The 23,886-nt window shown below is 33.8% G+C and overlaps 1 protein-coding gene across 4 annotated transcripts in view; it reads right to left on the minus strand.

Moving 5' to 3' along the window:
- The window catches only part of LOC142336391 (glycine receptor subunit alpha-2-like), a 96,207-nt gene extending 72,326 nt beyond the window's left edge, over positions 1-23,881 (minus strand). The window contains exons 1-2 of one of the 4 annotated variants that reach the window (XM_075385186.1): positions 23,744-23,881; positions 22,991-23,167 (exon numbers count right to left, since the gene is read on the minus strand). In XM_075385186.1, coding sequence (XP_075241301.1) covers positions 22,991-23,102 — 112 coding nt within the window. In that variant the 5' untranslated portion in view covers positions 23,103-23,167; positions 23,744-23,881. Of the gene's footprint in view, positions 1-22,990; positions 23,168-23,687 lie in introns of all 4 variants that reach the window. The other 3 variants (XM_075385189.1, XM_075385188.1, XM_075385187.1) reach the window with 3 other exon arrangements.
- Between the last annotated feature and the right edge of the window lie 5 nt (positions 23,882-23,886).

A 23,886-nucleotide genomic window follows, 5' to 3' on the forward strand; every position in this document is an offset into this window, starting at 1 on the left:
CAATGTGAAAATATCCAAAAAACACCAAACTTTTTATCCTAATGTTGAAACTACCAGAACGATTATTTAGCATAATATTTAGCTAGCATGTATTTGCTAGCTCAATTGGTTATAATTGCTCGAAAGCGGCAAAAATAAAGAGAAATGTGATTTGAAATGCTTTCTCCCTTTTAATAGGATGCGGTAAAACAGATTCAATAACCAAACCAAGCAAATTTACGCGCCTCCTAAATATTCAAATACATTAATATGGCATCGATCTCTAATGACAGACAGTTAGATCATCAATACTTGTTTTTTGTTCTCCATATTATGGACATTTTCTCAGCAAAATATTTAAATAATGTGATGGCCATGGGTATATGGTCAATATGAAATAACACAAGCGATTGCTTTTTTTACTTGAAAAGATCTGATTACTCCACATGGAATAGAGTAGTTTAGTTCAGGTTAAGTGAATTACAAAGACAACAATGACAGTTAGAGCAGTGGCCGCCTTGGAAACAAAAATAAGAGGAAAATAAAAGGTCAAAGAGAAAAGTTCAAATTGTCCGGTTTTGATGTAACATGCAAACATGATGGATTATGAAAAATAGTGTTCTGGAATAAAAGTTGACCTCTTTTTACTCAAAAATTAAAATTAATCGTAGTAAAATTAAACTTAATTTTAATTGAAAATTGATTTTCTCCGAATTCTAGTTCCAAAATAACCGGTTACATGACCAGACACCCAATGCCATTATACCCAATTTATCCCTTCGATCTTTTCGTTCGAAAATTGCATTAAAAATTCACAGTCAGTATTACCAACCACAGTGGCGTCTCCTCGTCACTATATGATGTGCTATCTTTACTGCCTTGAATCAAAAGAAACCAGGTGCTAGATGTACACATGCTCCGGATGTATTGGCAACTTTCTGAATAGATCTTTGAAAACAAATTTTGTAAATTACATATTGCGACTTTAGGACCCATCTTAAAACCCCTTCCTTTTCTTGTCTTCGCAGTTACATTCTGGGGTGGATTTGTGAAAGCAGATTATCGAGTTGAGGCCGTGAAAACTCTTCAAAACGGTTGGATCCGTACTTTACAGCCCACCCTCAGCCCCCTTCCTCTTCCTTTTTGCCTTTCGGATCATCGAAACATACGATTCATGGAGCGGTTTGCTTGTTGAATCGTTCTCGCGTTTTGATCAACACATACAACCTCAGAGCTAAAAAAGCTTTTGTTCATCTGGCTGTTTGAAGCAAATCACGATATAATCGATAGTTCATCCCCATACTCAATGCACTCTGAACATTAGGGAAAGGTGTCAGTTTCTATATCTCCATTCAAATGTAACTCACAGGAACAAATCACTAACAGTTCAGGAAAGAGCAAGACTCCTGAACTGGTTTAACACAGATAAGTAAACTGACAATTAACGATGACATATCTCGTATCCTGAACTGGTTTAACACAGATAAGTGAACTGACAATTAACGATGACATATCTCGTATCCTGAACTGGTTTAACACAGATAAGTGAACTGACAGTTACCAATGACATATCTCGTTTCCTGATTCCATTTGAAACTATACTTTTTTATCCCGACAATAAAGATAATCTTTATAAAGTCACCATTATGGAGCACGACTTGGTCAGGACCAAAGTGAGATATTTGTAGTGAGGTTCAAACAACGATGGATGGGTGTGCTCTAAACCAATCTGGGCATATACACAAATCACTCAATTTTTGTCAACAGTGAATATATACCGAAAGATCTATATGCCCGCATTGACGAGTTGGTTCAACCTGCAACAGTGAGAATTGATTCACCAGGCATCAGTGACAATTCAAACGAGTTACCATTTCTGAAAACCATTTGAAGTAAAAAATATTCCAACGCTTCGCTATATCCCCGTAAAATTTCGTATGCCATGCTCTGGGATAATTACGTTAATCATAGAGGACTGTATCTGAAATCTTGATTGTGTTGATAAATGGAAGAAACTTTGCGCAGTTTGCAAATGTCTTTTGCGTGCTTCAAACAAGGGGGTAAAAACATAAATAACAGCAGCAAAAATCAAAAGCAACAACGCAATGGAAGTGGTTGCCTCCGGACCGAAAACACTTTGTCTTCAAGGACAAGGCGGTCGTACCGCAAAGATGTTACCACCAGCGGCAATAGTACCCGACAACAGAAAAATCCTAATTTAATTTAAAAACACTGCATCCAGGGGAACCGAAATTTTTCATCCCCTGGAAGAATATAGCTGAGAAGCTTTTAAATTCGAAGGTCTTTTTGCAGCTTTTTTTTTGAGTTTCACAACAGCTGGGTCGTCGAAAATGTATCCAGAGCATCTTCTCCACGCAATCAATTGATCAATTTCCGATCAATCCAAGCGATCAATGAATTCCCTAACCAATTTAGTAACCTAGGCCAGCAGAGGCGAGCTTCAGAGCTTCGTGGCTCCAACTTTTTGGTAGTGCAACATTAAGAGCATTGAAAGAAAAACTGGCCTTAGACCTATTGCTTTGGGTGAAGTTATTTGGCGTCTCGTTACCAAATACATTGCAAAAGAAGCAGCCTTTGCAGAGGTTGAGTTGTTGTGAGCAAAGCAGTTGTGAGTTGGTGTCAAGAGAGAAGACGAGAGCATAAAGCATGCCAGAAAAAATAACCTTCGAAAAAATGAAGAGAACAAAATGGGGGCATACTCCAAATTGATCTCAGAAACGCATTTATTTCGGCGGAGCGCAGTCATTTCTTCGGCTCAAAATTTTTGATGCCTAGTAAAATGTTTTTGCATCCTTTTGTTAATCAAAGCATGGTGAATTGTTCTTAAATAGCTCAACTGTGGAGAGTGAGTTAGGAGTGCGACAAGGAGATAAAATAGCTCCACTTTGTTTTTACTGGTCATCTGGCCTCTTATTGAGGAAATCGAAAGCAAATTACAAAACCTCTCAAAACGTTGCTGGTATCTTGATGACGGAATTATTGCAGGTACCGGAAACCAACTTTGTAAAGCATAAGAAATTCTCACAGCATTTGGAAAAAATGCGGTTTGGAGTTCAAGAAGGATAAGTGCGAGCTATGGTCAATCGAAAGCATGACGAAAGTTGACAGTTCAATCAAGATGAACTGTAATTATGGAACCGAAGTTTCAGATGTTGCTATAGGATCTGATGCTTTTGTTTCCTCTTGTTTACAAAAACGCGCCAAAAAACTAGAAGAAATTCTAGACATTTTAGCATATGTGAACGATCCAAAATGTGTCCTTGGTATTTTGCTTTTTTGCCTTCCAAAAAGTTCTACTCTTTGCGATGCAATTATCCTTCGAACGAATCAAAGATAATCCTACAAAAATTATATTCTTTTCATCGTGCAACAATTGAAAGAGTTCTGGGAATTTTGATGTCAGATAACTCTTGGGTCCATGCATGCCTCCCAATCAACAAAACGTGTGTAGGAATAAATCGATCAGGAGATCAAGTTCAGACTGCATTCGTTGGCTTCGTTTTTCAATACTCTGTTCTTGTATAAAAACTAACATGCCAAAATCTAACTGAAGATATCTAATTTGTTAAGGCAATTGAAGAATTGGGCGAATTTGCGACACCAATCCATCCTAAAGAAAAAAATCAAGAAGAAATTGATAACTCAGCCTGCGACAACTTGTTAGGAAAGCAAAATACCATTAGGTAAAAAACTCGTTTGCAATCTCTTTCTCTGCCGCATTCGGGTGACTGGCTAACTGCAGTCTCCATTCTAGCTCTTGGTCAACGCCTATTTTCCCTGCTGCTCTTAAATACCGAATGTATGTTAAATTGTACGGGAACGAGAGAAAATGTCCTCTTTGAAAATCTGCGAATCTAGATGTAATCGGCAATCATGCCTTTTCATGCCATGTTTGGTGTGATATGATCTCTCGTCATGATCCTATACAAGAAAAATTTTATCAGCTTGCTCAGGAGATCTTTTTTCTCCCATCTGTGAATAGAAGAGTAAACTGCTCAACAATAGTTCTTTACCGGGCGACATTTTCATACCTGTATGGAAGGCCAATCAAGCAGCACAATTGGACGTTACCGTCACTTCTGCCTTGAAGACAAGTTTTCTTAAAAATGCGTTGGAGAAGAGTGCTTTCGCCCTGTCAGCTGCTGAGGACAGAAAATACCAAAAGTACATACACAAAAATTTTGAAGTCAAAATTCAATTCATTTCTTGGGCTTTTGAGTCGTTTGGGGGGTTTGCAGAGTAAAACCCAGTTCTTCAAACCCTCAAAACAATCGCTACTCCGGCTGATAACAGAAGCTTGCAAAAGTGGAAAGGGTTGTCGTTAGCTTTCAGTAAGGTTTTCTCAATCAGTCTCTGTTTCAGCGATTCGTGGGTCCTCAATCAAGATCCTTGCAAGGAATGCAAGATTATAGACACATTTGAAACGGGAGCAAAATTTTGAATCCTCATCCCGCTAGTTAGGAGGCGAGTCGGCTTCGTAAAATGTGTCAACCATGAGCGGGGACAATCTATACTGATAAGTTTTTGACTTCTCACCCAATGAGTGGTGAGCTCGAAATATTATGCTTCATCCTACGGGTTGTAACTCAGTGGCGGGAAAAATTGGAATGCAAGATCAGGAAATATTCACTCAAACAATATTTTCAGGAAGGAAGCGAGTGTGATTCGACTTGTGATTCGGACGGAACTCATGATAAAAACAATAATCGTTATGAAACAAGATACTCTATTGTAAAATTTGTTTAAAAGCTGGTTTTGTATGTGATAGTTTCAAATCGAGTCACAAGGGTCGCTGATGCACGGCCATGTCACGAGAAACAAGCTTAGATGCACTTGTCGTTTTAAAAATTGATAAATATAAACAAATACATTCTGATTTTTCAAAAAAACCAACATTATGCCTATTAATCGTTCTGATAGCTTCAACATAAGTATAGAATATTGGGTATATTTTGGCTGTTTGTGGCCGGGGGTATTTTGTTCCGACATTTTATTGTCATAATACGGAATCTAGTTCCATTATAAAAAAAAATTTACGAAAAAAAAGAAAATTTTGAAGTTTTGCAATTGAATAAGTTTGAAAAACGTCTGCTTGCAATCTATATTTAAAAGTTATGATAAATTTCTTTACATTTATTTAAAATCCAAGTCGTCCATTAATACCAAAAAGTAATTTTTGAAAGCGCTATTTATAATTCAAACTATGCTGGACAAAAACACGACTGATGTCTCCGGCTCGACAAAAAATGTCTAAATACTCATTTTTTCTCTGGTTTATTCTCACAATGGAGAAGCTGTTTTTTCTGTGATTTTTTGTTCACTAATCTGATTGCATATCTGATAGTTTCTTATCAATACCGACGGGCAAATGAGGCATGGCTATGGCCCGAGAGGCATGCCCAAATGCACCAGTTTTATTAAAAATTGATTATCAGTTTTTGAAAAATTCTCAGATAGATTAAATCATGCTATATAGACGTTCTGATATCTTAAACATCAGTATATCTGCCAAAATTACCCAAATTATACCCAATTTTTATTGGGTAATTTTTTTATTGTTTTTGGAATTGGGTATTCTATCCTAACACCTGATTGCCGTGACATGGTATTCAGCTCCATCACGACAAATTTTTTTTAGACTAAATGAGTAGTTTGATGATTAGCAATTTAATAAGCTAAAAAATTTCAAAAAATGACTGCTTGCATTTTTTATTATAAAAGTTTTGATAAATTGTTTTATTTTTTTTTGAAAATGTCCAATAAAAACAAAGATATTTTATTTAAAGAGCGCAGTATAATACTCAGATTCTGCTGGATGATAACACGGCAGAAGTTTCCAGCTCAACCAGAAAATGACAAAATACTGACACATTCTCAGGTTTATTCTCTTGACAGAGAATCAATTTTCCCTTTAATTTTTTGTTCAATAATCTGATTACATATCTGATAGCTTCATATCAAACCCGACGGGCCAATGAGGCATGGCCATTGCCCCATGGGAATGCCCAAATGCACCAGTCTTTTTAAAAATTGATGATCAGTTTTTTAAAACAGTCTGAGTTCTCAAATAGAAAATATTATGCTATATCGTCGTTCTGATATCCTCAACATCAGTATATCTGCCAAAACTACCCAAAAAATACCCAATATTTATTGAGTATATTTTAGGTATTTTGGCATTGGGTATTTTGTCCTGAAACCTGATTGCCATGACATGGAACTCAACTTCATCACGACCAATTTTTATAGACTTAATGAATAGTTTGGAGATTTGAAACTTAATAAGTTTAAAAATTTCAAAAATTGACTGCTTGCAACTTTTATTATAAAAGTTTTGGTAATTTGTTGTAAATTTATTTAAAATGTCCAATAAGAACAAAGAGGTATTATTTAACGAGCGCAGTATATTACTCAGATTCTGCTGGATGATAACACGGCAGAAGTTTCCAGCTCGACAAGAAAATGACAAAATACTGATACATTCTCAGGTTTATTCTCTTGACAGAGAATCAATTTTCCCTTTAATCTGTTCGTTCAATAATCCGGTTACAAATTAATAGTCGGTATTACCAACCATGTTCCGGTTGTGATAGTTTCAATCCAAACCGGACGGGCCGATGAGGCATAGCCTTGACCCGAGGGGCATGCCTAAATGCACCAGTCTTAAAATTTGGTCTTTATTTTTTTAATACATTCTAAGTCCTCAAATAGATATTATTATGCTAAATAATAAATTTTGAAGCTCAAGCAGACAAATGGTGCTCGAACGGTATCACGGTGCTCCAACAGGCAAAATACTTCTAGCATCCGTTCGGTAGGGCGTTAAGACGAATAATAAAATATAAACATATGTTATTATAATCGCACTGAAAACAAAATTATTATAATAAAAAATTGTGTATAATTTGGGTATTTAGGCAATAGGTATTTTGTCCCGAAATCTTATTGATATAACATGGAACCCAGCCCCGTTATAAAAACGACTAAATTGAATAAAACCATATTTTTAAGCTTCTCGATGGAATAATTTTTAAAAATTTCGAAAACTGTCTGCTAGCTTATTTTGTTTTATGTTTTGATAAATTGTTTCACATTGATTTATAAATGTACCATTGTCCACTAATAACACCGAAGTAACATTTCAAAAGCGCAATATAAAATTTGTGTTCTGCTGGATAATAACACTGCATAAGTTTGCCGCTCGCTAAAAAATTGAAAGAATAATGATATATTTTATTCGTCAATTTTATTCGTATTTTATTAGTCAATTTTATTCTCATGACAGAGAGGCAGTTTTGAAAATAGTTCAATAGTGAATGCTAAAATGATGCGACAGGTTAAAGTGGACAATTTTTATTAACTTTTTCATGGAAGGTAAATGACCGAGCCAAGCGACCATATGTTTATAGACTGACAGAAGAATAAAACCTAAATTGTATTTTAGTCTGTTTTATTATTACTATTTCGAGTGTGGAAAGCAAAACGACAAATCTAATTGCTCCATGAAAAATTTAACAGTCTATAAGTGACTGGTTGGGTTTTGAAGTGGTCGATGACAATGCGGGCAATTGGTGAAAAACCCAGGAGGGATTCTTAATAAAAAAGACACTTGTAGTCGAAATTATCCAAGCCGAACTTTCAGTGAGATGACAAAAGGTAAATTGTCAAATTGTCTCGTTTCATTTTTCCAGAATTTAAGAAATACAGGAAATTTAAATGGGTAAAAAAGGAGCTGCAATAGTAATCAATAATCCTGTTTGACTCTTTCTCCGATTCACCATTGTGCAGTTATGTTAATTATACCGACCCCTCCCCCCGCGCCCCCCGCCCCCCGCGCCCAAACCGAGTTGAATGGTTTTTCATGTGGCATTAACCCCTAATATTTTGCACCGCAGCCGGCCATCCGCATCTAATTTTCTACTAATATTTGACAGTGTATTTATTCTAGCTAAAAGTAATAAGAGCCAAGAAAAAGGTGAATCCCTCCTTCCCCCTACCCCCCCCCCCACTCGGCGCGCTTTTCACCAAATAGTGGACGCGGTATTCATACAAACTCCCACCGCCCCTTTGATAAAGAATGAGAGATCTGATTTAAGCACTCTATTCACATTTCTCTAGAGAAAAATTTGGGATAAAATTTTTAGATGCCCGAAAGCTTTAACTGGGCTTCCCTTTTTGGTGCGGGTTAATCCTCTGAGCCTTAGCCGGGGTTAATTTAAATCTTTCACTAAGAGGAACCTGTCTCATTTGTGAAAGCGCGGAGCATTAATAGATGAACTCAGCGTTGATAAAACACTTATACTTTTTGGGGAAAAGTTGGTATTAAATAAATCAACAAAAGTTCAAAACAGAAAAAAACTTATTACGCCATATCCCAAATTTGAGCTGACAATGATAGGAAAAAAGATAAAGGAAATGAACAAAAGTCTATGGTACCAATTGGTTATTGCTTGCTAAAAGTATTGCGCTTAAGGTATGAAAAATTTAATTTAACAGCCCCCAGCCTGTGCCTCTTTCTCTTGGGAATTTATCATTGAGGTTAGCAGAGGTCAGTCAGATCAGACAGTGTTCGCAAAGAAGGTCGAGGGTAAACTCTGGGTAGAGGAGATAAGTTGTAACCAGTCATAACCAGATGAAGGATAAAGCATTTATTGTTATGTTTTTATGTTAGGTTTTTATTAGGGCAACTACTCGAAGGGTCCTAGTTGGAATAATAATATTTATTTGTTTTTAAAATAAATACATCAACTTGTACCTGTAACTAATCCAACTAAATTCAATTCAATTCAATTCAATGAAGGATAAGCCATTTGGAATAAAATCAAGAGCTAATAATTTTAAAACTAGCAACCATTGGACGTTTTGAAGGTGCTGAAACTCAGTGTATTTAAATTAAAAAACTTTTAAAACATGTTATTGAGTAAAAAATACGATCTAATTATGTAGATGGGTAAAGGAAAATGAGGAAAACCCCACGTGGTTTGACATTTATCTGTCGGATTTTTAGTTTAAGCAATTCAAAGTGACAAAAGCGAAATTCAAGTTGTTCCGCGGCTCCAAAATGATGTAATGACATCTCAGATTTTAAGCTGTCCTTGAATCCAATCAAAGTCAGAGCCCTTTGATCAATTATAAAACCCGGTTTGGCTTAACGTATAACAAGAAGGCTCGGTATTGTGCGATCGCACATCAGGTTCCGACCCCGCTTGTCCACAGTTTTGGCATAATTGTCTACCAAATAAGGAACAGATAGTAAACCCCAAAAATTTTCAAAAAAAAAAAATGGTGTCTGAACCAAAACATAGCCTCCAAAGCAAATAACTCAGTGGCGTAAAATGTGATTCATTAGATTGATGAAAAATGCCAATATTAAGAAAGCGAATCAAGACGACAACAGCAAAATCAAACAACAACAACAAACATTAATTACATCAAATAATTTATCTCCATTTTAAAAAACAAAACTTAATAACAAAGTCAAAATAGCGTCAGATAGAACTGAAACTAAATAAAATAATTTTTAATTCACCAGGAAAAATATGGGACCAGTCCATAATAAGGTTTGGTTTAGACAATAAAGAACATAAACAGTAAATTTGAAAGTTCGCTTATTTTTTTTTTAAAACAATTAATTTCTAAGTAGTGAAAACCATTAGAAATTAACTAAAATATCCCATTAGTTTACGACTACCAGTGTTTCTAAAGACGGGAATTAAGAACTGTCGGTATTTAATTTTTATGCGGTTACAAAAAGAAAAACAAATAGAGAACAAACAAAAGACCAATTAAATTTTGCCAGAAACCGTTTTCGAAGCCATAAAGCCGTACTTTGGCCCTCAAAGTATGTTCAATTGCATCTTCTTTGAACAATTATGATGTATTGGGTGACCTCTTATTAAAGAATCCAGGTGACAAGTAGACAAAAAAAGCAAATTAAGTAATAGTGGTTTTTTTTTCGAAAAAACATATTTCCAAAATATGAAAGCCATTAATTACTGAATGAAATGGTTAAATCGGTTCGTTTATTCTTCCAAGGGAAGCCTGTTCAATTTAGATAATTGAGATCTGCAATTATCCGGAATATGCCTACAAAAAGAACGTAAAAAATGACAAAAATCAAAATTTAATTTAGTCCCATGTCTAAGCCAGTAAAGTCATAACGAAGTCTTTAAAAACATTAGATTTAGTGACATCAATCCCTTTGAAACCTTCCCCTGACAACAATATTGTCATATTTGGCCTGTAATTAACGAGATTAGATAAAAAACAGACAATAAAAGCAACAAAATTGCGAAGTTAAAAAGTGTTTTTTTTGGAAAACAATTGTTTTCAAAGTCATGAAAGCCATCAGCTATCTACTCATATCAGATTAACGGCCCCTCTTTTCTTCCACAAAATGCCAATGAAACCGAGTCATTGTACATGAAATCTCATACGACTAAAAAGACAAAGTAAAACGACAGTTACTCACACAAGACAAAATTAAAAAATTTAATTAAATTCTTTGAGAAAATATTGTCGAAGACGTAAAAAACAGAGTCCATATCCTCAACGATTTTAATATTATGAATTGTGCTTTATTTTGAACGCCAATAATGTGATACATGAACTGTAAATAACGTGATAATGTGACAAAACTAGAAAACGTGAAAAATGGGCAAACACCTGAAATTAAAAAAAATGTGAAATCTAGTAGTATCAAAGCCAGAAAACAATATCTTAAGGCGTAAAACCGCAATAAAGATTGAAATTGAGTTCAGTGGAAAGAAGAAGCATTCTTTCATTGCTGACATTAAGTTACAAGTTGACCAAATTAAGAGAACAATGGAGGCAAAGTTCAATAGGCCATTATTAATTTAAAAATCAAATAATTTAAAAGTCAAAACAACCATAAGCCTTCAAGTAATGAACTAGAAACAATATTTTTTAGTTTTTAGAAAGCTAATTAGAAAACAAATCGGACCTATCATTAGTGAGCTTTGATTTGAAATCTTTTGTTATTTAATTAAAAGTTAAAACAGATCGAATTTTTTTTATATAAAAAGACCGACCGATTACAATCCGATTTAATTTTGTATTGTAACAGTCCGAGATTGGTCCAAAACTAGCTCTGCTAATGCTTTAGTCCATTAAGAATACTTAATTTTTCTAATCTTATAGATATAGATATTTTATATTTTGTTGGTTAAAAAATCAAAAATAAATGCTGCGTTTTTGATAATCAACGGGTAAAGTTACCAAAAAACAGCAAAGTTTTAATTACAGAGCACTAGGAACCGAAATCGAAGTAGCCCTCTTTTGAGTCTACAAAGATTGTGTTAGTGTTGTTTGGGTGTGTGCTTCCTGCAAATTTAATCAAAGTGGACTAAAGAAACTTATTTTGTGCTGTTTTCGATGAAAAAGTCTGATTTTTGAATTATTTAGCCAAATTTTTTGACAAAAAATCAAATAAAAATAGCAAAAAATATTTTCTGTCTTCAAAAATAAAATCAACAACACTTTCTTTAATAAATTTAACAAATTTTTAGCAAAATTAGCGAAATTTTGGTCAAAATTTCCGGAAAATGTGATTAAAATCAACGGAATTCACTCTATTTTCTCAAAAGTTTAAACCTCGATAACTACTGTAAAAAAACAAAAGCGAAAAAAACTTTTTAATGCCATATTCTACGCTGGACAAGCTTTTTAATGATACCAGACTCAACTCTCTACGATGACTATATCGATCGGCCAAAATTGTCTGAACAAAAAAACCATTTGAATATATTGTTCCTCCCCCTTCAAGAGGGGTCTAAACAACAGGAACACAGCCAAAGGGAGTTAATGATCTCAAATGCTAGCTAGATGACTAGAATTGGTAAACTCATTAATAAATGTTTGGCTCTTAAATGATTTAAGAGTGTTAAGATACTTGAACCAAAAATCTATAAAGAAAATTCATTATATGTAAAATTAAAGTTGAATTTGATTTGTACATTTGTCAACATCTATCCTTATAGCCACGTGGTTCTCAAACTTTCAAATTTTTCCTCAAAAAAGAACTATTTATGGAAGTTATAAAAGAGCGCAGACATAATGATATTATGAGGAAAATGAATTTCCTGCAGACGTCTAATTTTTATTTGATCACCAAATGCTGATATCGGTTGACAAAATTGCAGCGAAGCAGTTTATTAAAAGTGAAATATCGGCAAGATAATGTGTCTGCTCCACCAGCAGTCAAATAAATATTTATATAACGACTGCTAACGTTAAAAAAACAAAAGTGGGCTTTATACACAGTTCGTAAAGCGGATAGATTTTTGTGCATATCTATACCCATAAACTTCATGTTTATGTTGTTTATCGATGCTGTCTGTTTTTTGAACATTTTCACTTTAAGTTCGAAGCAAGCTCCAATTTTTGTCTCGAAATTTTATTACTTTAAACATTGAGGTTAATCCAGAATGAAAACATAGCTTTATGAATGAAGTATGGGGCACTGAAGATGTATGTAGGACTTCAATTAAAAGAAAACAAAAAATCAAGATTTTTAAAAAATGTCGGTTTTACAAATAAAAATAAAAACAGATAAAAATTTTGATAATTGACAGTGATTCGGTATAAACAGACCCTTCTTTCAAGCAGAAAGGTTAACTCTTTTGCAAAATTTCTTCAAAAATTGAACAAAAAATTTTGCCCTTTAATCATCCGAAGTAGGCTCGCAAAATTTAGATTGACGAGGATATCAATTTACGAGTATGGTCATTTAAATTTTTTCCCCGGGTAATTAAATCATTTGGTTTCTGAAAACATATTTAATAGCTCCAATAACGCACCACTTAGTTTCAGATACAACAACGAGGCTCGGTGATGTGCATTTGCACATAATGTTCCGACCAAGTTCATGCACATCTTTGGCTTAATTGTCTACCAAATGAGGAAGAGAGAGAAAACTTTCAAAAATACAAATATGCTTCCAACTAAAACCACTGTGTAGAGTAAATCAAGCCACCTTAGAGGGCTGATGAGAACTGTCATTATCAGTATTCCAAGACAAGACAAACAATATAAACAATGAACCAGAAGAAAAATTATTTACATCTAAAACTCAATATATTTTTTTGAAAATAATTCATAAAGACAAAAAAAGTCAAATTAGACCTACAATAAAGGCAATCATTGATTGCTGCAACAGAAGCCATTGGGATCAATAATTGATCAGAATATGATATAGGTCTCCAAAAAGAACAGACAAAATCAAAAACAGAAATAAATTCTCGCGAAAATTAAGTGTCGAAGCCGTTAAATCAGAACGCGATGCACTAAAATATTAGATATTTTCAATTCTGCAATTCTTCAACGTCAATTATGTAAAGTACAGTCTATAATTAAAGAGCCTAGGTAACAAGCAGACAAAGAAGCAAGATGTCGAAGTTTAAAAAATAGGTCTTTATTTTACTTTAAATCATTTGATTTTAAAGTCGTGGAAAAGTTTAGGCGTCAACTGAAGTCAAAAAAGTTTCCTTGTTCTTGAATAGGAAACTACTAGCAACGGCAGTTAACAAAAACGTTTCATATGAATACAAAAAATACGACAAACAACTTCAGAGTTAAAAATGCAACTAATCCTTTGAGGAGACGGTGTCAAAGCCGTTAAAGCCATAATTCATCCAATGATATAAATGATATGTTCATTTATACCTTGTTTTGAGCAACCAAAAATTTGGTATCTGACATCGCAAGAACGTGACAGGACAAAAAGGAACCTCATAATGGGAAAATTCAAAAGAAAGCTTGTAGTATTAAAGCCGTAGTACTAAAACCTTAGTATTCAAACTGAAAATGCCATTACTTAAAACTCAAATTCGACAAAAAGAAATCAACTTTCAATCAATTACAAAAATTCAGTGTGATCTGTCATTGCTGACATTAGGCTTCAAGTTTATCGAAAAAGGAGAAAAATTACAGAACTCAATAGTCCATTGTTCAATTTGAAAACAAGTGATTTTAAAAATCAAAAAGACCATAAGCTTTCGGTTAAATGATCTAGATATGTTTCCTTCAAACGTTTTAAGAAGCTATTTAGAACAATCACTAATGAGCAGTCACTTGAGTTGTTCTGTTCTATATTTAGCATTAAAAAAGTGAAAAAAACTTTCAAAAAGACAGCGACTGATTTCAATCCCAATTATATTTGGATTGAGAAAAAAGTATTGGACCAAAACTAGCCAAAACTGCGCTGAACTAAAGATAGCTCTTTCAAATGTTCTGGATCAGGATACTTTGACAAAAATCGTTTAATTAAAAAATAAATCAAGTTACTTCGATATAAATTATCAAAACACCGGCAAAAATATAATTTAAGAAGTAGCGGAAGCACAACTAGCCCTCTTTGGATTTTACTGGGATTGTCAGCAGTTTTAGGATGCGTCAATTGGCCAATTTCAAACAAAGTAGACTGAAAAAAACTCAATTGTTCCACTTTTGATGAAAACTCTGAACTTCAAAAAATTTAGCAACATTTTCAGCCAAAAAATTGGGTGAAACAGTTCAACATTACTCTTTTACCTTTACAGGTAAAACCAACAACACTATCGTTAACAGTTTTGACATTTGTTAAGCAAAATTGTTTTGAAAAATTGCGTAAAAATAAGGGAAAAGTGAACAAATAAAACGAAGATCAGTCAAATGGTCACTGAAATTTAAACCTCGATAACTCCATCGAAAAAACTAATTGAAAAAAATATCTTTTCAATTTTATATCCTACGCTGGACGAGCTCTCTAATGATACCACCCACAACTTTCTTTGATGAATTCATCGATCAACCACATTTCACTGAACAAATAACCCCATTCGACTATATAGTTCCTTCCCTCATTAAAAAGGATCCTAGCAAATATGAAGACGTTCGTTTCAACGTAAACATGAATGCAGGGTTTATTAGAACTTGCAAACAAATAAAACCTTTAAATAGAAGTTTATGCTCAAAAATCAGCTTATCCAGTTGGGACTGAAATTCAGTCCAGTTTCTCTATGAACCATTTTGTTAAACAAAGAAAATAGCTCCGCTAAAAAAATCCAATGACAAATTATTTTCAAGAAATTTATTCATTTGTTCGTGTAGGCCAATAAAACATGTAATCGTGTTAAGGATGTTGTCGTATTTAGGCTTAAAAAATCCGACAGACAGAGACTGTTCCAAAAATGATTAAAAAAATTGATCAGAAAAAGTCAAAAGACTGTCTCTTTCTAATAGCAAAAATCCTTTTTGGGTTGCACTTATCTTTTACAATAATGAAAGTTGAATGAGAAAACTGGATAACGACTACTTTAACAAAGTTCAACTAAAAGTTCTTCAAAATTAAACAAAACTATTCCTCTAATTTCACAAAAAGTCTAACTAAATTCAGCGATTTTGAAATATCACCTTTGTTTTAATTCCGTTCAAACATAATGGACTGAGATAAATATCTTGACATGAGTGACAGTAGATCCCAACGTTTTCTTCATCGCGCGATCCAAATAGTTACAAGAATTTAAATAATGTGGACGAGACGAGGGATGTTACCATAGAATGACGGAACAGTTCATTTTCCAGACGATGCAATCATTAATTTGTAAGGTTATGCGGACATTGAAGCCTAGGCTGTTTTTTGAAATACAGATTTTTCCTTTTTGTGAAGTAAAAACTGTCGCTAACTTAATAAAAGAAATCATTTGACTCAGTCGATTATACAATGAAGTCTCTCAGGTTGAGGTGCCAGTTTGAAGTGATCTCGAATCAGACTGAAATCAAACGCACACTGAGTTTTTCCAGTATAAAATTATAGGGTCTGGGAATTGGTTCGAGCGCACAAAAGTCTAAACAATGGTCTGATTTTCGTCTGATCAGAGGTCACTTCCGTCAAGGTTTGTCTGATCAGAGGTGACTTGAAGCACACATTATTCTGATCATAGAAGATTTCGAGCGCAATTGGGTCCGATCAGAAACCATTTTGAGCCCTTTTTTATTCAACTTTCTTGTTTTTTGCTGAGAGATGTTGGCTCTGCCAAGAGGCAACAAAGCAGTTGTTTGACCAGTAAGGAGACCACCAAGGAGTCCAGTTGATAGCAAATTCCAGTCCCCTTTAGAAGAAATTATAATGAGTAGATCAACACTGTTTTCTTATGAACACCTGTTTAAGTTCATCCATTGAGTCCGGAATATGCACTAATGGTATACTAAACATTTTGTTTTCCAACAGTTGGCTTTCATTTTCCTTAGCAATACTTTCAGAATTGGCTTTTTCTTAGTTGGGCATATTTGTGCAAACAACAGTATTTATGAAATTATTATATTATAGCGAAATTAAGAGTTTCATTCATTCTTAAAACAATTCTCGGATCAGAGTTTTTCGATCCAACTGGATTTTAGTCAAAGCCGATTTCGAGCGCACACTAGTCTGATCAGGAGGGACCTTGGAGCACACCATAGTCTGCTCAGAGATAATTTTGAGGGCACAAACGTATAAACAATGGTCTGGAATTGGTCGGGGCTATAGTCGCACAAAAATCTGGACAATGGTCTGATTTTGGCCTGATCATTGGACACTTCAGTCTGGGAATGTCTAATCAGAGAACTTCTGACGCAGTTCAAGCGCATACGAGGCTTCCATCGCATATCAGTCTGATCGGAGCTTACTTCCGTTGGGGGTGGTCTGATCAAAGATTACATTGGCCTGGTAGGGTCTGATCAGAGATCAATTCCGTTTGACACTCCAACCTGTGCTGTCTTCAACATAGTGTATCAACAAATAAACATCAATTTTTACTCAAAATTGGCATGTGTACTCATTTTGATACTGAACATTCAACCGTTGGTTCAATGTGTGAAAATGTTGTCGATATTACTTATTATCACACCCAATGATTGCATGAAAAAGAAATCTGAAAGCCAATACTTGTTTAAATTTCACCGGTTGCTATTCAAGATGAGAGCGCAAACAGCAGTGTGGCTGATCAGTGAATGATGATAGGAGTTAACTAATGCACTAATTCATCAACAACGAGAACGGAATTGATAATTTCTGATGCCGATTGGAAAAGCAATGCTGGCAAACACAGAGTTTTGCAGTAACCTTTCAAATTAGTTATTCTTTTATTTGTTTCTTTATACAATATAGTGTTTATAACTGAAGCGACAGTTGTTTTTCTCCACAAGTTTAACAAGCGCCTCAAAACGCAATGCGTCCTTTTCTCCTGAGCAGTCAGTTTAGTCCAGAGTATTCTTGATCACATACCTTTTATGTTAAATATTTTTTCCAGTCAATTTTTTTCAAAATTTTCTTGGAAAACAATGACTGTAGAATAGTTTTGTGAACAATTTTACTTGTAGCCGAGAGTCAGAACTTCCTTTTCTTATAAGTTCTTTATATTTGTCAATTTCTCTGAGCAAAATTCAGGGCTACCGCTCAACGATTTGAACTGCAGGAGATAGTCAGTTTCAAGTTTCCCACTCTTTTCAACTCATTAGATAAACCGTAACCTGCTGAAACTATAATACAGTTGGTTTGTTTCAAATGTAAAAGTTGATGGAACTCATCTACATTGACAGCAAGATGAATTGTTTTTAATTTGAAAAATTGCTCATCTGGCAAGAACTATGAGTCTGTATAAATGAGCGAAAACACTAATAAATGCACTTAAGATCTATCTCGCTTTTTTCAAATATTTTGTATCTTAACCAAACACGCAGTCGACCTGTAAAATTTGCATACAACAGGTTTCTTGCATATAGATACCAATTTTCGTTGATATTTTGTGTACAACATAGAAATTGTGAATAGATTTGAAGAATTCAGAACAAAACTATGGTGACCAGCTTGCTCTGAAATCAAAATTGCTGATCTTTTATATATTTTCATGTTTTGCTTTCCGTTCTCCTGGTAAAAATTTTCACCGAAATTGGAAAGTTTGAAAGTTTTCTGGCCAGATTTGTTGAGGAAAAAAGTTTTAGTTAAAGTGTTTGTTGACCAAAAAATGAAAATTACAGAGGATTATAAAATTTCTGTGTTTTTGATAATTTGTCCGGCATCCTAGTCAGAGATCAGTTTTGCAAAACCCTGTTTGAAGATGGCTAGTAATAATCCTCATCGTTGTAATGCCTCCAACACAATTCAAGCAAGTTTGCACTTTACTTGTTCCGACCCCTCTTGAGGTGGAGGGGGGGGGGGATTATATACTCAAATGGGTTTTTTGTTCAGACAATTTTGGCCGATCGATATATTCATCGTAGAGAGTTGAGACTGGTATCATTAGACAGCTTGTCCAGCGTAGAATATGTAATTAAGAAAATTTTTTTGATTTTTGTTTTTTACAATGAGTCATCGAGGTTTAAACTTTTGAGAAAATAGAGTGAATTCCGTTGATTTTATTCAGATTTTTCGAAATTTTTTACTTAAAATTTCTCCAATTCTGCTAAATTTTTCAAGAAAGTGTTGTTGATTTTATTTTTAAAGAGAAAAAATATTGTCGGCTATTTATTTATTCTTTTTTGTCAAAAATTCTGGCTTAATATTTCACAAAATTAAGACTTTTTCATCAAAAACAGCACGAAATAAGTTTCTTTAGTCTATTTGCTTAAATTTACAGGAAGTGCACACCCAAACACCACTAACACAATGTTTTTAGACTCAAAAGGGGCTATTTGTAATTCAAATTCAATTGCGAGTGCTCTGTTTTTGAAACTTTGCCGTTTTTCGCCAACTTTATTCGTTGATTATCAAAAACGCAGCAATTATTTTTGATTTTTTAACTAACAAAATATCTATATCTAAGACATTCGAAAAACTAAGTGTTCTTAACGGACAAACAGCATTAGCGGGGCTTCTTTTAGACCAATCTTGGACTGTTACAATCCAAACATAATACGGATTCTAATCAGTCGGCATTTTTAAAAAAAATTGATCTTTTTTTATAATAATAACACAATATTTCAACTCGAAGCTCACTAGTGATAGGTCCAATTGGCTTCCTAATTAGCTCCAAACTAACTTTTCTACTTTATCGCTTGAAAACTTATGGTCATTTTGACCTTTAAAAATATTGGAGTTTTAAATTAAAAAAATGGCTTATTGAAATTTGCCTCCATTCTTTTTTTTGGTCAACTTGTAGGTTAGTGTCTTTAATGAATGAATGCTTCTTCTTTGTACTGAACTCAGATTAATCTTTTTGCAGTTCAATGCCGTAAGTTATGGTTTTCTGGCTTTGACACCACTAGGTTTCACATTTTTTTGTTTTTATGTATTTGCCCACTTTTCATGATTTCTAGATTTGTCCAATTATCACGTAATTGACAGTTCATATATCACATTATCCGCCATCAAAATCAGAAAAATTGATAATATTAAAATCCTTAGATATAGATTATAGTTTTTTTACGGCTTCGTCATTACTTTCTCCAAGAACTTAATTCAATTTTTTAATTTTGTCTTTAACTGTCGTTTTCACTTTGTCTTTTTAGTCGTATGAAACTTCCTGAACAATGAACCGGTTTGATTGCTTTTCATGGAAGTATAGATGAACCGATATTCTGATATTAGAAGATAGCCAATGACTTTAAAAACAATTGTTTTAAAAATAAAAAAAACAATTTGCTTCGCAATTTCGGTCATTTTGATTGGTGTCACAAAACCTAATGGTTTTGAAGAATTCGTCATGCATTTACTGACTTCAACACGGGTTCTTCGCTAAAAAAAGCAAATTATTTTTTATTTTTCTCATATTTGACGTTCTCTTTGTAAACGTAAGACATATTCTGGATAAATGCAGGTCTCAAGTGCTTCTGTTGGAAGAATGAACGAAACTATTTAATTATTTTGTTTTATAATTTAGGCTTTCAAGTCTATGGAAAATTTGTTTTCGAAAAAAAAACAAATATTACTTATTTTTGTCTTTTCATTTTTGTCTGCTTGTTACTTAGTTTCATTAATGAGAGGTCTCATAATACATTATAGGTGTTCGAAGAAGGTGCTTGCGAACATATTTTGAGGGCCAAAGTATGGCTTTACGGCTTCAAAAGCGTTTTCTGGCTTCAAAAGTTTTTATTGATTTTTGTCTATTTTTTTAACCGCATAAAAATTTTAATTTTCGACAGTTCTTAGTTCCCTTCTATATAAGCATTTGTAATTGTAAACCAAAGGGATATTTCAGTTGATTTCTAATGGTTTTCATTAAATTGAAATGAACTTTCTTTAAAATAAGCGAATTTTTCAACTGTACTGTTTTTGTTCTTTAGTGTTTAATTGTTACCAAGCCTTATTATGGACTCGTCCCATATCTTTTCTGGTGATTTACAAGTTATTTTGTTTAGTTTTAGTTTTATCCGACGCTATTTTGACTTCGTTATTAAGTTTTGCTTTTTAAAACTGAAAAATTGATGTGATTAATTTTTGTTGTTTGATTTTGCTGCTCGTCTTGACTCGCTTTCTTAATATCGGCATATCCTATCAATCTAATGCATCATTTTACTCCACTGAGTTATCTGCTTTGGAGGCTATCTTTTCGTTCATACACCAATTTTTTTCTGGAAACTACTAGAGTTTTTGGGGGTTTTTCTACCTGTTCCTAATTTGATAGACAATTATGCCTAAATTGTGGATGAGCGGGGTCGGAACCTTATGTGCGATTGCACATTAACGAGCCTCCTTGTTTTTTTCAGCCTTTCATTATTCTTGCCAAGACTTCTTAAAATAAACTTGTTTTCTTTTTGTAACTGTAAACAAGAGGTTTCATTCGCAATTCAAATACTAAATATATAACTTCATGTTACAAAAATGAGCCGCTTGTAAATAATCGTTGCTCTTTCAATAAGAAAGGAAATTTAACTTTTAGTCCATCAAAATTTTTCAGATTTTTGTAGAGCTCCAACTTAAAAACATACCCGGCAGATTGCCGAAAAATAGCCGCCGTTGATTCCCATAACTCTATTCGGATTGCAAGAAAAGAAAACATCAACAAAAATTGATATTTGTACAAAAACATATTTAAGTGCGATTTATTTTGATGTCATTTCGTAGTTGAACATACTCCTCTCTCTCAGTGAGAGGCTACAGGGTCTAGTATCAATACCAATAAGCATTATAGATAGTAACTAAAACTTATGAGAACAAAGTTCAAGTACCGGGCATCTAAAAATGGGCTTTATGGGTTTATCTCGTTTCTATTTCTGACTTTGATTTTTTTATACTGAATCTCTTCATTTTGAATTGCTTCGCTGAGCAGCTGCTGTTTAAAAGGACTATGAGCAGAATGACAGAAGAGTGAAACTAGCCTAGAGAAGTCAAAAAGATTTCACGAAAAATGTCGAAAAAGCGGCAAAATGGGTAAAGCAAAAAAAGTTCGAAGTAAAAAAACATAGCAGGAAAAGTCCTGACGTATAATACAAAGAATTTTCATTGACTAAACAGAAAATCTAAACCAAGAATGGACTGAGTGAATTGAGCAAACCATTTTTGTAAAAAAAATCAGATCAAAAAATTAAAAAACCAGAAAATCAATGTCAAAATACCGCATGTGAACAAAAAACCACTAGCGAGAAATAAAAATTCAATTCAAACAAAAAACTAGGCCTAGAATGAGCTGTGAATGGATTGAGAAAACCATTTAGAAAAAAATCTGATCCAAAAAATTGAAAAAACAGTAAAAATCAGAGTGAAATTGCCGCATTTGAACAAAAAACCACTACCGAGAAACCGAATTTTTGTTCAAACACCATTTTCTCACTACTTTAAAATTAGAGCGAAAAAAATTCACGCCGCAAAACCACTCGCTTTTTCGCTCCATTTCCTGTTTCGGCGTGACCAAAATCACTACTCCGATTTGACTTCAAAATTCATGAAAATGTGTGAACAGATCTTAAAAGACAGCGCCCCAATACAATTCAAATTCTTTGAATTGTAAAAAAATAGGAGCGCTATAATAGCCGGCTGAGAAGATGAGGGCGGCTATTAAAAAAATCATATCAAAAATCCTACTCAATTGTGACTTCAATCACAACTTCTTCAATAGTTTGAAGATAAATAGAAGATAAATCTTCAATAATTTAAAGATAAATTTTTGCTGTGAAATCAAGTTTTTTGTTTTAAAAAACTAAACTGGGCATCTATTTTATTCAATTAACTTAAGTCTGTACGGATGAGACTCGATTTTAAATTGACGTTCAAACCCGAAGATTCCTTCAAACAACAGCTATTAGATAAATTATTATAAAAATTTAGGGACTCTCTTTCAATGTGATTAAACAAAATTGAACTCACGGGAAAATATATTGACCTTAAATAACTAGACGTTATTTACCATTCGTTTGAATTTTTTTCAGAAAATTTACGAAAGAGCTTTCATATTGCTCGTAGTTTTTTCAACCAGCTTTCTAAAGGTCCTCAAAAAACCCTGCATATAATGGACATTAAATTTTCAGTTTTAAATCTTAGTGCGTAAAGTTGAAAACCAACTCGACAATGCTTGCAATGCGTTTGAAAAATTGGAGAAATTATACAATAATTAGACAACTTGTACTGTAGTATTTAGTTTGAACTGTGAGTTCAGGACATTATTGAGTAAACTTACTTTGGCAAATAAGTTATTTGGGCAAATTTTCCGTAAAAACCTTCAGAAAACCTAATCGTACGAACGAACTCGTCAAGAATTTTGAATAGTTCAAAATAGCTGGAAGCTTGTTTTGCTCTTTTCAATCCCAGAACAATTTTTCATTCAAAAGTAATTTGAAATGGCTTATCAGTCTGACACATTTTCATTTATTGCGCATTGAGAAAAGTATATTAATAATAAAAGATCTTTCTGTGAGAGCCATAAACGATAATCATCAGAACAGTTTGCAATGCTAGTTCAAAAATTTGATTTCAATTTCTAAACATTTGTGCTAACTAAAGGATGAATGGACAACTAAACGCAGGATGAAATAAAGAAGCAAAGATTATGTCTATAAAAGTTATAAAAAATTTACTCACCCGAGAATAGATTTGGCCTTCTATCGCGTGAATAACCTTCGGGAAGAAGAGTCGAGTGGGCGACAATAACCCAGAGTATCAGTAATGAAGTCCTAACCCAAATACCGGTCATTGTTTGGTATTTGGCCTCCGGATTTAGACAATCTTTTCTGAGGAAACTACGCGAGCAATTACTTGCTTTGTAATTCAGGTTAATTAATGGACTCTCAGGAACTACCGCAATATCCCTTATGCTAATTTAGCAGAAAATCTTTTCAATTACCTGGCTAGGAAAAAAATTTCATCTAAATATTTCACAACTGTGATTTTTCACAGTTGAGCAAACAATTTGTTTGTTTTGATTAAAAGAACGTTGAAACAGGTGATTCTGTCACCTAGTTTCAAAAAGGTCAAAATTTAGGATACTTGCTCGGATAAGCTGCTGAATAGTATACCAATCAAAGCTAAATTAAACAAGTTACTGCACGGCATAACCTTCTGTACGATTCGCTCTTCGCCTGACTAATTTCGCAATTTCATTTTTAACAAGAATTAACCAAAACTCTTGAACCAATTAACGAATTAAGACGTGAAAATACGCGTAGCGTTAAATCGACAGCAGTGTACTTCAAAGGATGCTATTTAAAGTCAACCTTTAGTAGCAAAAAGGAAAAAGTTATCGATCTTTTACCATTTTTAGATTGACAGGCGAAAGTTCCTGAGTCTGTTTGTGCTTTCACAAACAAGTTGGCAGTTTAAAATTGCGCAGGTAACCTTTTGGCTTAAATAAATTATGAGATTCTAGGTCAAAGAAATATTGTTTAACTGCATACAAATTCAGGAGAAATCTTTAGATAAGGTCCGCTTATCAATTATTGGTGAGATAGTGGCATGTGGGCAAACAGAGCACCTTTGGC

This window comes from Convolutriloba macropyga, chromosome 3 (genome assembly GCF_964194025.1).
Source record: "Convolutriloba macropyga chromosome 3, txConMacr16.3, whole genome shotgun sequence".
In the NCBI taxonomy this organism is placed as follows: domain Eukaryota; kingdom Metazoa; phylum Xenacoelomorpha; order Acoela; family Convolutidae; genus Convolutriloba; species Convolutriloba macropyga.